General features: G+C 49.7%; 5 protein-coding genes across 5 annotated transcripts; 2 read left to right on the top strand and 3 right to left on the bottom strand.

Moving 5' to 3' along the window:
* Positions 1 to 423: 423 nt before the first annotated feature.
* On the top strand, positions 424 to 4062 carry EI90DRAFT_3118203 (uncharacterized protein; the record flags this gene model as incomplete). The annotated part of the gene is made up of 5 exons (XM_039063074.1): positions 424 to 594; positions 655 to 800; positions 848 to 998; positions 1054 to 2646; positions 2701 to 4062. 5 exons carry the CDS (start codon positions 424 to 426, stop codon positions 4060 to 4062), a joined length of 3423 nt encoding a protein of 1140 aa, XP_038920999.1.
* A 1733-nt stretch (positions 4063 to 5795) lies between these two features.
* EI90DRAFT_2463378 (uncharacterized protein) lies at positions 5796 to 7098 on the bottom strand. Its single transcript, XM_039053062.1, has 3 exons — positions 6932 to 7098; positions 6334 to 6878; positions 5796 to 6254 (listed from the first exon to the last, which is right to left on the bottom strand). The coding sequence occupies exons 2-3, from the start codon at positions 6856 to 6858 to the stop codon at positions 6102 to 6104; spliced, it is 678 nt and encodes a 225-aa protein (XP_038920998.1). The 5' UTR covers positions 6859 to 6878; positions 6932 to 7098; the 3' UTR covers positions 5796 to 6101.
* A 34-nt stretch (positions 7099 to 7132) lies between these two features.
* Positions 7133 to 7620, bottom strand: EI90DRAFT_3040448 (uncharacterized protein). Its single transcript, XM_039059014.1, has one exon. The coding sequence runs from the start codon at positions 7479 to 7481 to the stop codon at positions 7293 to 7295; it is 189 nt and encodes a 62-aa protein (XP_038920997.1). The 5' UTR covers positions 7482 to 7620; the 3' UTR covers positions 7133 to 7292.
* A 258-nt stretch (positions 7621 to 7878) lies between these two features.
* On the bottom strand, positions 7879 to 9084 carry EI90DRAFT_2463419 (uncharacterized protein). Its single transcript, XM_039053063.1, has 4 exons — positions 8893 to 9084; positions 8385 to 8837; positions 8264 to 8324; positions 7879 to 8205 (listed from the first exon to the last, which is right to left on the bottom strand). The coding sequence occupies exons 2-4, from the start codon at positions 8834 to 8836 to the stop codon at positions 8140 to 8142; spliced, it is 579 nt and encodes a 192-aa protein (XP_038920996.1). The 5' UTR covers position 8837; positions 8893 to 9084; the 3' UTR covers positions 7879 to 8139.
* Positions 9022 to 12548, top strand: EI90DRAFT_2463744 (uncharacterized protein). Its single transcript, XM_039053064.1, has 4 exons — positions 9022 to 9057; positions 9114 to 9264; positions 9325 to 10912; positions 10968 to 12548. Exons 2-4 carry the CDS (start codon positions 9221 to 9223, stop codon positions 12465 to 12467), a joined length of 3132 nt encoding a protein of 1043 aa, XP_038920995.1. The 5' UTR covers positions 9022 to 9057; positions 9114 to 9220; the 3' UTR covers positions 12468 to 12548.
* Positions 12549 to 13154: the final 606 nt, after the last annotated feature.

Below are 13154 nucleotides of genomic sequence, written 5' to 3'. Positions count from 1 at the left end.
TGACGCACAGCCGACGACCACTTCCTTGCATCCAGAAAATCTGATCATGGGAAGACGGTGATGAGCCACACCGGCGCTTACTGCCGGCCCTCGGTATGAAGCGAAGTGAGTTCGTCCAGGTCGAGTTCGCCTACTTATACTTATCCTGTTTGTAGCTCTTCTCTCTTAGTGGATAAGCCAGGACTTACCTAATGTCATCATCCGTCCCGGTTACCTAACCAGTCAGAGTCATGCCATGCGCGGACTACCTGTCGCTGATATTGCATCAGATGTCCGTATGCTGTCGACCAAATGCATACGTGATGCCCTTCCTCATCCTTCCATAAACAGACGAAAGCCTCGTGGTTCTGAGCATGTAGTGGCTCACACGTGCGTCGCGTGCCCAAAGCTCCCTCTTCTCCGTCACCTTGTCCACTATCGACCATGTCGATGCAGCAAAGGGCTGGAGCTCTCAGGCAAAAGATCGATGATCTCCTCGTGGAGGGAGTCGACATCGCCGTCCCAATTCTCAAGGTTGTCAATGCTACGGCTGATTGGTGTCCCCCCTTAAAGATGGCGACTGGCGGTGCACTCTCCATCCTCGACGAGGTTAAGGTTGGCAATGATTTTTTGCCTGACCATGAATGGAAGCTTACTCCAGTTTGTACCGTGTAGAAGTTCAAGGACAATAAGCAGGAATGGACTGATTTTGGGAAATACGTGGTCGACACCGTGGCCGAGGTAGTTTCAGCCATAAAATCCTATGACCCGTCGGCGGAAGAGGCAAAGCCGTGGGTGGAGAGTGTCACAAAACTCGATGGGTAAGTTTTTGGTGGTCTTTGATATCGTCACTTACATCAAGTCTCAGGGCGCTACAAAACGTCAAGTCCGAAATCGAACAAAGACTGAAAAAAGTAGAGAAGCGACCTGCTGTCCTAAATGTTATATCCTACTTGAGAGACCCAGGAAAAATTGATGGCTTAAAGAAAGACTTTGACAAAGCATTGGCGTCGTTTCAGGTAGCTTTCCTTACAGCATACGTTCCATAACTATCCTGACTTCTGGCTGATGCAGCTTAGGACGAATCTGATAGGCGGTGCCAAATTAGCGGCCATAGAACGTCGTCTACAGGACGACAAGATCCTCGATAGTCTCCAATACCCTCATATCGCCCATGATGATTTCACTCATGCGTGCCTGGAAGGAACCAGGATCGATCTCACGGAGCGTATCATGACATGGTGTCGCAACACTGGGGAGAGTGAGAATCGGCTAATGCTACTGACTGCTGTGGCTGGTGCTGGCAAGACTTCAATTGCACTCACGATAGCGGGACGATGTGCCAGTGAAGGGGACGTTACGCTGTTACTTCACTTCTTCTTCAAAGCGGGAGAACGGTCGCGGCCCGATTTTCTATTCAGTGGTATAGCTCGAACTCTAGCAGACCACGACCCGGTTTACCGTACTTTCATCATATCTGCACTTCGAAAAGACCCTTCCCTCTCAACGGCCCTACTTGCGCAGCAATTCGAGAATTTAGTGGCTTTGCCTCTCCTCCATAAACCTCCACTTCCCGACCGTCCCATGGTGGTCATCATCGATGCATTAGATGAATGTGACAAAGAAGTGTTCGAGTCCTTTGCCGATATTCTTCGGGATGAAGTGCCCACGCTGCCATCTTCCATAAAATTCATTATCACATCGAGACATACAGATCTTGTTAGACGCTCCCTCTCACCCCAATTCCCTATCAGTCGTCTCGCTATTGACCTTTCGGATGACACAAACGTGCAGGACTGTGCTACATATATACGTTTTGAGCTGCAAAAGCTGAAGAATTGGCATCCCGATTTACGGCATAATCTTCAGGACGAGGGTAAAACAGTTCAGGAGATCCTAGAACGTGCGAGTGGCTTGTTTATTTGGATCAGCACGATTTTTCGCTACATGAAGACAGCCAACAAGGATCCGATGAGGACGTTAGAGGGCTTGCTCAACACTGGCATGAAACGATCAAAGGTCCCTGCCGAGGGAATGATGGACCGCTTATATACAAGCATTCTGAAGAAGTGCGATTGGGAGGATGAAGATTTTGCCCATGACTACCCAATTGTGATGGGAGCAATCTTTGTCGCACAGCGGCCTCTGTCTATCACAGCCTGGGATGCAATTTTGTCACCTTTCCTTAAGTCTCCCGTTCGATATTCGTTGGCTGAACTTGCTCCTCTACTCTCAGGAGTTGAGGATTCTCACTTTCCGGTTCGCATCTTGCACCAATCTTTCCGCGACTTCATTGTCGATCGGATCGATCCCCCATCAATCAACCCTCGTTGCATCCTAGTAGATGTAGCGATGGAGAATGCGAGAGTTGCCCTGCGATGTACCCAGATTTTGAATCAGGATCTTTGCTCTGTAAAGGGCTTGGGACTGATTGAAAACCTGTCCGAAACCGATGAGCTACCGCTCATTCCCTCGGAGGAGTCATCCGAGCACTCTCATTATGCATGTCGCTATATTGTCCATCACCTCAGTGGAGTCCAGGAACCATCACAGGAACTTGATGAGTCAGTTGGCGTGTTTCTCAGTGAGCAAGCAACTCACTGGGTGGAAGCCTGTGTGAGAATGGAGGGCTACATTAGCATCTCATTACTCCCTGAATGGGCTAAGGTGTGGTTTATCAATCGTGTTAATGAAACTGCCTGACAACTCATGATCTTTCAGTTGGCTGTTGGCCACAGGTCAAAAGGTGCTGTCCGCGCACTGGCCAGCATGCTTGTCCAGCTTGTACGGAATTTGAAATTTTTTGCAAGATTCCAGGAGGCATATGAGGCGGCAAGTGATTCCGTTGTACTCTGCCGTTACCTTGTTTCTGTGGACTCGGGGTCCTACTCCCTGTATTTGGCCGCGTCACTTGGGGCTCTGTATTTGGCGCTTTCCAAACTTGGACGGCACTCGGAGGCGCTCCCATTCATCGAAGAAAGCGTCAACCTCTACCGCCAGCTGGTTGCTGTTCACCCAGGATCATACACCGTAGATTTGACCATCTCACTCAACAATCTATATGATGCTCTTTCCAATCTCGGACGGCACTCGGAGGCACTCCCATTCATCGAAGAAAGCGTCAACCTCGACCGCCAGCTGGCTGCTGTTCACCCGGAATCATACACCACGAATTTGGCCACGTCACTCGACAATCTGCGTGCCGCTCTTTCCCATCTTGGACGGCACTCGGAGGCACTCCCATTTGTCGAAGAAAGTGTCAACCTCTACCGCCAGCTGGTTGCTGTTCACCCGGGATCATACACCCCGGATTTGGCCATGTCACTCAACAATCTATTTGTTGCTCTTTCCAGACTCGGACGGCACTCGGAGGCGCTCCCATTCATCGAAGAAAGCGTCAAACTCCGGCGCCAGCTTGTCGCAGTTCATCCGGGATCATACACCCCCGATTTGGCCATCTCACTCGACAACTTGCGTGGTGCTCTTTCCAATCTCGGACGGCACTCAGAGGCGCTCCCATTCATCGAAGAATGCCTGAACCTCTACCGCCAACTAGTTGCTGTTCACCCGGGATCACACAACCCAGGTTTGGCCATGTCACTCAACAATCTATATGACGCTTTTTCCAATCTTGGACGGCACTCAGAGGCGCTCCCATTCATCGAAGAAAGCGTCAACCTCTACCGCCAGTTGGTTGCTGTTCACCCGGGATCATACACCCCGGATTTGGCCATGTCACTCAACAATCTCTATGACGCTCTTTCCAAACTCGGACGGCACTCTGAGGGGCTCCGATTCATCGAAGAAAGTGTCAGCCTCTACCGCCAGTTGGTTGCTGTTCACCCAGGATCATACACCCCAGATTTGGCCATGTCACTCAACAATTTATATTTTGCTCTTTCCAGACTCGGACGGCACTCGGAGGTGCTCCCATTCATCGAAGAAAGCGTCAAGATCCGGCGCCAGCTGGCTGAAATCAACCCAGGAGCATACACCCCACAATTGGTCAATTCACTCAGGAATCTTCGCAACGCTCTTTCCGATCTCGGACGTCATTCTGAGGCACAAATGGTCCACAGTTGAGCCACCCAAGTCCTGTGGTTCCTCTCATGTCCCTTTGTCATTGCGCTTCTTTGCTACATGCTCATGGAGAACACTAACAAATCCAACCTCAATTTTTATTGGACACCATGGATAAAGTCGCTACACACATAACAGATCACCGTCGCAAGTTATAATCTCAATATACAGGGTTATTCATTTCTTTATCTGACACATTTTCTTTCTCGTCGCTCACCACCGATGTACTTGTCCATGTTTCTGCCTACCACCATAAGCGACGACATTGAAGTTTAATGGGGGACGAATGTTGATGCAATGGAAATACTCAATCGGCAGGACCACGTTGACCGATGTACCATGGAGGGGTGTGGAAGTCGAGAACTAGAGAAGCCAGCTCAACTGTGGAGTGACTTGGGCTTCAATATGCATGGCCGGACACAACAAGCTTTGATTTGAGGCTATTATCTCGACAAACAACATACATTCCTGTCGAATGAATTGTTACTATGTGCGCTCGAAGGGGGCTGAAAGTTCGAAGTGTGTCAGACTGATTGCCATCAAGAGTGGTGGGTTTGAGCGCGTCGGACTCGACTTGGCAAACTCGGTCAGTTGTATATATGGCAGGTGAATTAATTGGCTGGGCCTTGAGAAATGAACTCATTGCAGAGCTAGCGAGAGGGCAGAGCGGAGGGTGTGTGTTTGTATGACGGCGCCGCCACATTGCTTATAAATCCAAAAAGTAAGCCTAGCTTACAACCCATCTTGCAAGGACCCGTAGAACTGATCAGATTGCGGCCCTTGCAATAGCCAGAGTGAATCCAACACAAAGAATATACGCATGCAAAAGAAATCCATATTGATAAATGGTCGATAGCCCAGGGAGACGTCACGATAACGTACGGCATGAAGCCACCGGTTGTACCAGATGAGCCGCCCGGATCAGAGAGAAGCACGGAAGAAACCAGCCCATCCTTCCGCTCTCATAACATTTGGATGCAGTTCCGCACCTCCTCATTTCGATTCAAGTCACCAACGACAGATAATGAGAGGGTGGCAAAGGAAAACAACCGGGGGAAGTGTTCTATATATGAGACATGGAGATCGATTTCCAAAGGCAGATGGGCTCCGAGTCGCATTAAGCCATGCCAAGAGGATTTTTGTCCAGAGGATGTTGGAATACCGTACCTCTCCTATAAAAGTTGAGCAGTGAGTCACGGTACCGCCCTGCAAAGAGATTGGTAGCTGGGGCTTGCCCAGTCGTAGAGCAAATCATGATTACGTAAGCTTTGCCTGCCTTTTTGAAAGTGACCACATGCCAGAGCGGCTATCCAGTTCCGGCGTACTGATTACCAACGGTCGTGGCCCGGCTAGCAACCACTGATGCCTAAACCGTTTTCACCTATCCTGTGGTCCATTCGATTAGTCAGGAGGCAAGCACCCCGCAAAACACCGAACAAGGTATCAAGATCCGGGCCATCCAGGTATGACGTGTGGGAGGTTGACTCACCCATAGGCATTGCTCATCATACCTTGCGCCGTGAATGCTGCTGCCAGAGCGCATGCTGATATTACGAAGCCTCAGAGGCTGGAGTCCTGCCTAATGCTAATCCATATCGTTCGTGCATCTTGACCCCATTTCACGCAAACCTTCTTGTTCCCTTGTCCTTGGGCCCGTTATTAGCTTTCGCGCAAAATGCTGATTAGCGACGGCAGCTTTGTGAAACAGCCATCTGCTCGTACTGTCCCTTGGGTCAGCGACTCCCCAATGTCCGAATGATGAGCAGGGGCGTCGGCCGGCTAAGATTGTCGCGGAAACCAATGATACAAAATCGCATCCCCGCGCAGTTTAGAACAAGCAAGATTGCTTCAAGAGGAGAATTCAACCCGACACCGCCAATTATGGGACGCGAGTCAGCCCGACACAGATGTGCCAAGCGGCACAAGCTGCGTTATAAATCATCCAGTCGCTTAGTTGAATCCTCAGAGTTACATAAATGCATCTCGAGACGGGGGAATGAGGATGGAGCAGCCCCGCGAGTTAGCCCTTGAGTGGTTCAGAGCTATTGCTTGTCTCTTGATAAGCCCAAAATCAAGTTGTTGCATGTTGCACACAACCCGGCACACTCAAATAATGGGCTCTCTGTCATGCGTACCAACAGGCAATTGTGAAATCTCCGAAGTGGATATAACAAGAGGCAATGAAATGAGGGGTTCTGCATTTCCCAAGAAAGAAAAAGGTGGGTTGGCAATTGGGTTGGAAAATGAGTTTTTACAGAGGTAGATGGGGCTCACTTGGCCATCGAGTTCCAGGTTACCGAATCCCAGGATGGACCGTATAATTGCGGGATGCGGTGTCCGGAAACAGTCTTGAATCAACCCAGCGCCTGATACATGCATCTCTGGGGATCTTGAGTTCTTCCCAGTCACTGTATCCCATATTGGTACCATCTGATCATGGGACGCTGAACGTATCCTGAATCCATCAGGCGAGAAGGAGACTGTGTTAAAGTATCCTTGGAAGAGCCTCAAGTCTTCTCTGGTCACCACATCACAGATTCGTGCTGTTTTGCCATAGGACGGCGAGGTTACCTTGAATCCACCAAGTAAAAAAAAATAGACTGAGTAGGCCTGGTCCTTTGGAGAACTCCCTTGGTTCTTCCGATTCGTGCCGCAGCATGATAAGAATACCATCGAACCATCGGACGAGAATACATATTCGACACCTGGTCGACGGCAATCTCTCACTGAATCGATGGCGCGACTTCTAGAATGAGAGGATTCCCAAACCAGCCCTTCGATCGATCCGTAGCTATGCATACCTTTTCCTCAACGTGTAGCTAGAAGATGATGAACCGAAGTTTCGATGCCGAGAATGGCAGGATATACTCGCCTTTGAAGCAATGGACCCTTGTCGACGATCCCTTTGAAGAGACCGTTGGGGAAAGGTGCCCTCCTGGAGCGACTGACCGACAGAATCAATCTATTGGAAACGGTCGAGAGGCGAGGTATTTCTAGAAGGCGAAAAGGGCAAAAGAAGCCAGCGCAAGAGGAGGACTCGATTGGCTCGAAAACACGTGGAACTTTCAACCTAGATTCAGAGGCATTCAGCGAATGGCAAGCAATAAAAAGCACATGCATTTCTTGTATCAGTCGCTTGGGTCAAACTAGAAGGACCAACCAAAATCGGGATCACTAACCCCTCGATAAGAGCGAGCAACAAAACTTACTGAGGGTAAATAGTCAACTTCACCCTATTCGCCTGCGAAAACTTCCACAAAATAAAACTTGGCCGCTTTGTTCATATCTCTCCCACCTGTATATTCAGGGAAGATACTCTCTAACAGCTCTCCTAGATCTCTCGCACTCCGCTCGCCCACATCCTCATTCACACTCCAACCCCCGACACCGGCTCCGCCCTCCCGCCCCATTCCCATTCTCATTCCCACTCTCACTCTCACTCTCACCACCCTGTCCCTCTGCTACAGCCTTCCCTGAAATCTTCTCCATAAACGCATCCTTCCTATTTATGAGAAAAACCATTTCAAACAGCGCAAGGGACCCCTTCGCCCGATTCTGAGCAGGAGTGGATGACCGTATTCCGATAACGCGACGCAAAGGATGATGGAGGTGACGGATTCGGGACAGTGAATCCACGCTTGGAGCGTTGACTGCCCACGTCAAACATGAAAAACAAGGTGGAGTTGTTCATACGCCAATGGGAGGGGGAAAAAGAAAACGTACTGGATATTCAACTGACCCACACTAACTCCGGCATCCCCGTTTTAGCCCTCGCCCTCAACACATCGGTCGAATTGGGGACATGATTCCATCGCATGGCCCAAAAAATACGCTGCTGAATCCATAAAGTACAAGTCTCCAGTTCCTTCCCCCATCCCCGCCACCACAGTATTACTTGCAGCCCACAACCAAGTGAATCGATGTCAGCGTCACGCTAATCAGCACTGGAACAGCCGCACGACCAAACTGATTGGAGTGTTTATGTGTTCTGGATATTTGGCTGGCAAACTTCAGGCTGGTCCTGAGAGCGCCAAAGGCAGGCGGAATAAATAAAGAAGAGAAATCGGTCCAGAACCTAGATCATGCTCCTAACTGAGGCCCGGCGAGACGCGATGGGCAGTACAGTGGGGCCATGGTTTCAAGCCGCTATCAACACGGCACTTAGTCATAAGGAAAGGAGAATTGGGTTGCCAAGCCTTTATACTCTCCAATAAGCTTTGACGCACAGCCCACGGCCACAAGAAACTGTATAGAATCTGATTACGCTTCCATGATGAGCAATGAGAAGACTGTGATGGGGTTCCAGGTGCCACACCGGCGCTTACCGCCGGCCCTGCGTCCAGGTCAATTCATATCGAGTTCGCGCACCCATCCTGTTTGCAGATGTTCTCTCGCAGTAGATAAGCCAGGATTTAATGTCATCATTCGTCCCAGTCCCCACCGCACGGACTACATAGAATTCGCCGCTGGTATTGGATTGGATGTCCGTATGCTGTCGACCAAATGTACATGCTGTGCCTTTCCTCATCCTTCCATAATCAGACGGAGGCCTCATGGCTCTGAGCATATAGGGCTCACACGTGCCCAAAGCTCCCTCTCCATCACCTTGTCCACTATCGATCATGTCGGTGCAGCAAAAGGCTGGAGCTCTCAGGCAAAAGATCGATGATCTCCTCGTGGAGGGAATTGACATCGCCGTCCCAATCCTCAAGGTCGTCAATGCTACGGCTGATTGGTGTCCCCCTCTAAAGATGGCGACTGGCGGTGCACTCTCCATCCTTGACGAGGTTAAGGTTGGCGATGATTTTTGCCTGGCCATGAATGAAAGCTTACTCTGGTTTGTGCCATGTAGAAGTTCAAGGACAACAAGCAGGAATGGTCTGGTTTTGGGAAATACGTGGTCGACACTGTGGCCGAGGTGGTTTCAGCTATAAAATCCTATGATGCGTCGGCGGAAGAGGCAAAGCCGTGGGTGGAGAGTGTCACACAGCTCGACGGGCAAGTTATATTCGTTTTTGGTGGTCTTTGATATCGTTACTTACATCAAGTCTCAGCGCGCTAGAGAAGATTAAGTCCGAAATCGAACGAAGGCTGAAAAAAGCAGAGAAGCGACCGGCTGTCCTAAATGTTGTGTCCTACTTGAGAGACCCAGGAAGAATTGATGGCCTCAAGCAAGACTTTGACAAAGCATTGGCGTCGTTTCAGGTAGCTTTCCTTACAGTATGTGTTCCATAACCATCCTGATTTCCGGCCGATGCAGCTTAGGACGAATCTAATAGGTGGTGCCAAATTAGCGGCCATAGAACGTCGTCTACAGGACGACAAAATCCTCGATAGTCTCCAATACCCTCATATCGCCCATGACGATTTCACTCATGCGTGCCTAGAAGGGACTAGGATTGATCTCACGGAGCGTATCATGACATGGTGTCGCAACACTGGGGAGAATGAGAACCGGCTAATGCTCCTGACTGCTGTGGCTGGTGCTGGCAAAACTTCAATTGCACTCACGATTGCAAAGCAATGTGCCAGTGAAGGGGACGTTACGCTGTTACTGCACTTCTTCTTCAAAGCGGGAGAACGGTCGCGGCCCGATTTTCTATTTAGTGGTATAGCTCGAACTCTAGCAGACCATGACCCGGTTTACCGCACTTTCATCATCTCTGCACTTCGAAAAGACCCTTCCCTCTCAACGGCCCTACTCGCAACACAATTTGAGAATTTGGTGGCTTTGCCTCTCCTCCATAAACCTCCACCTCTCGACCGTCCCATGGTAGTCATCATCGATGCTTTGGATGAATGTGACAAAGAAGTGTTTGATTCCTTTGCCGATATTCTTCGGGAGGAAGTACCCAGGCTGCCATCTTCCATAAAATTCTTTATCACATCGAGACATACTGATCTCGTTAGACGCTCTTTTTCGCCCCAATTCCCTATCAGTCGTCTCGCTATTGACCTTTCGGATGACACAAATGTGCAGGACTGTGCTACATATATACGTTTCGAACTGCAAAAGCTGAAGAATTGGCATCCCGATTTACGGCATAATCTTCAGGACGAGGATAAAACAGTTCAGGAGATCTTGGAACGTGCGAGTGGCTTGTTTATTTGGATCAGCACGATCTTTCGCTACATGAAGACAGCCAACAAGGATCCGATGAGGACGTTAGAGGGCTTGCTCAACACTGGCACGAAACGATCAACGGTCCCTGCCGAGGGAATGATGGACCGCTTATATACAAGCATTCTGAAGAAGTGTGATTGGGAGGATGAAGATTTTGCCCATGACTACCCAATCGTGATGGGAGCAATCTTCGTCGCACAGCGGCCTCTGTCCATCACAGCCTGGGATGCAATTTTGTCACCTTTCCTCAAGTCCCCTGTCCGATATTCATTGGCTGAACTTGCTCCTCTGCTCTCAGGAGTTGAAGATTATCACTTTCCAGTTCGCATCTTACACCAATCTTTCCGCAACTTCATTGTCGATCGGATCGTTCCCCCATCAATCAGCCCTCGTTGCATCCCAGTAGATGTAGGGATGGAGAATGCGAGAGTTGCCCTGCGATGTACCGAGATTCTGAATCAGGATCTTTGCTCTGTAAAGGGCTTGGGACTGATTGAAAACTTGTCCGAAAAAGATGAGCTGCCACTCATTCCCTTGGAGGAGTCATCTGAGCACTCTCATTACGCATGTCGCTATATTGTCCATCACCTCAGTGGAGTCCAGGAACCATCACCGGAGCTTGATGAGTCAGTTGGCTTGTTTCTCAGTGAGCAAGCAACTCGCTGGGTGGAGGCCTGTGTGAGAATGGAGGGCTACATTAGCATCTCGTTGCTCCCTGAGTGGGCCAAGGTGTGATTTATCAATTGTGTTAATGAAACCACCTAACTACCTCATGATGTTTCAGTTGGCTGTTGGCCACAGGTCAAAAGGTGTTGTCCACATGCTGGCCAGTATGCTTGTCCAGCTTGTACGGAATTTGAAATTTTTTTCAAGATTCCAGGAGGCATATGAGGCGGCAACTGATTCCGTTGTACTCTGCCGTTACCTTGTTTCTGTGGACTCAGGGTCCTACTCCCCAGATTCGGCCACGTCACTCAACAATCTATATTTAGCTTTTTCCAAACTCGGACGGCACTCGGAGGCACTCTCATTCATTGAAGAAAGCGTCAGCCTCTACCGCCAGCTGGTTGCTGTCCACCCGGGATTATACACCCCAGATTTGGCCACGTCACTCAACAATTTATATGACGCTCTTTCCAATCTTGGACGGCGCTCAGAGGCACCCCCATTCATTGAAGAAAGCGTCAGCCTCTACCGCCAGCTGGTTGCTGTCCACCCGGGATCATACACCCCTAATTTGGCCACGTCACTCAACAATCTATATGACGCTCTTTCCAGACTCGGACAGCACTCGGAGGCACTCCCATTCGTTGAAGAAAGCGTCAGCCTCTACCGCCAGCTGGTTGCAGTTCATCCGGGATCATACACCCCTAATTTGGCCACATCACTCAACAATCTATATTTAGCTCTTTGCAAACTCGGACGGCACTCAGAGGCATTCCCATTCATTGAAGAAAGTGTCAGCCTCTGCCACCAGCTGGTTGCTGTCCACCCGGGATCATACACCCCTAATTTGGCCATGTCATTCAACAATCTATATTTAGCTCTTTCCAATCTCGGACGGCACTCGGAGGCACTCCCATTCATTGAAGAAAGCGTCAGCCTCTACCGCCAGCTAGTCGCAGTTCATCCAGGATCATACACCCCAAATTTGGCCATGTCACTCAACAATCTATATTCTGCTCTTTCCAATCTTCGACAGCACTCGGAGGCACTCCCATTCATTGAAGAAAGCGTCAGCCTCTACCGCCAGCTGGTTGCTGTCCACCCGGGATCATACACCCCAAATTTGGCCATGTCACTCAACAATCTATATTTTGCTCTTTCCAATCTTGGACAGCACTCGGAGGCACTCCCATTCATTGAAGAAAGCGTCACACTCCGACGCCAGCTGGTTGCTGTCTACCCGGGATTATACACCCCAAATTTGGCCACGTCACTCAACAATCTATATTTAGCTTTTTCCAATCTCGGATGGCACTCGGAGGCACTCCCATTCATCGAAGAAAGCGTCACACTCCGGCGCCAGCTAGTTACAGTCCATCCGGGATCATACACCCCGAATTTGGCTACGTCACTTAACAATCTATATTTTGCCCTTTCCGAACTCGGACGGCACTCGGAGGCACTCCCATTCATCGAAGAGAGCGTGAAACTCCAGCGCCAGCTGGTTGAAATCAACCCAGGAGCATACACCCCACAACTGGCCATTTCACTCAAGCATCTTCGCAACGCTCTTTCCGGTCTCGGACGTCATTCTGAGGCGCAGGTGGTTCACAGTTGAGCCACCCAAGTCCCGCGGTTCCACTCATTTCCCCTTGTCATTGCGTTTCCTTGCTACCTGCTCATGGAGAACACTAACAGCGATACTCATATGTACCTTTATCTAACACATTTTTCTTCCCGTCGCTCATCGCCGATGTACTGTTTGTGCATATCATCATATTAAGGTTTGATAGGTGATGAATGCTGGTGCAACGAAAAGACCCAATCGACAGGTCCACATCGTCCGATGTACCATGAGGGGCATGTGGACGTTGACAATTGTGGGGTGACTTGGGCTCCAATATGTAAGAGACACAACAAGCTTCGATTCGAGGACAAACAATATACACTCCTATCGAATGAATTACTACTATGGGTGTTCGAAGGGAGCCAGAAGTCCGGTATGTGTGAGATCGATAGGTTGTGATGCCATCAAGAGCGGCGGGCTTGAGCACGTCGGACTCAACTTCGCAAACGCAGCCAGTTGTATACATGGCAGGTAAATTAACTGGTTGGGCATTGGGCCACCTCGAGAAATGGAGTCATTGGAAAGGGCAGGAGCGGAGGGTGTGTGTAGAATCACAATTGTATGACGCAGCTACATTGCTTATAAGTCTAACAAGCAAACCTTACAACTCAGCTTGCAAGGATCCGTAGAACTGATCGTGGGCCTTGCAATGGCCAGATTGAATCCAACACAAAGATA

This window comes from Cantharellus anzutake, assembly GCF_015039405.1.
Source record: "Cantharellus anzutake strain C23 chromosome Unknown EI90scaffold_7, whole genome shotgun sequence".
NCBI classification, from domain to species: domain Eukaryota; kingdom Fungi; phylum Basidiomycota; class Agaricomycetes; order Cantharellales; family Hydnaceae; genus Cantharellus; species Cantharellus anzutake.
This window is presented reverse-complemented; position numbering and strand designations above follow the sequence as displayed.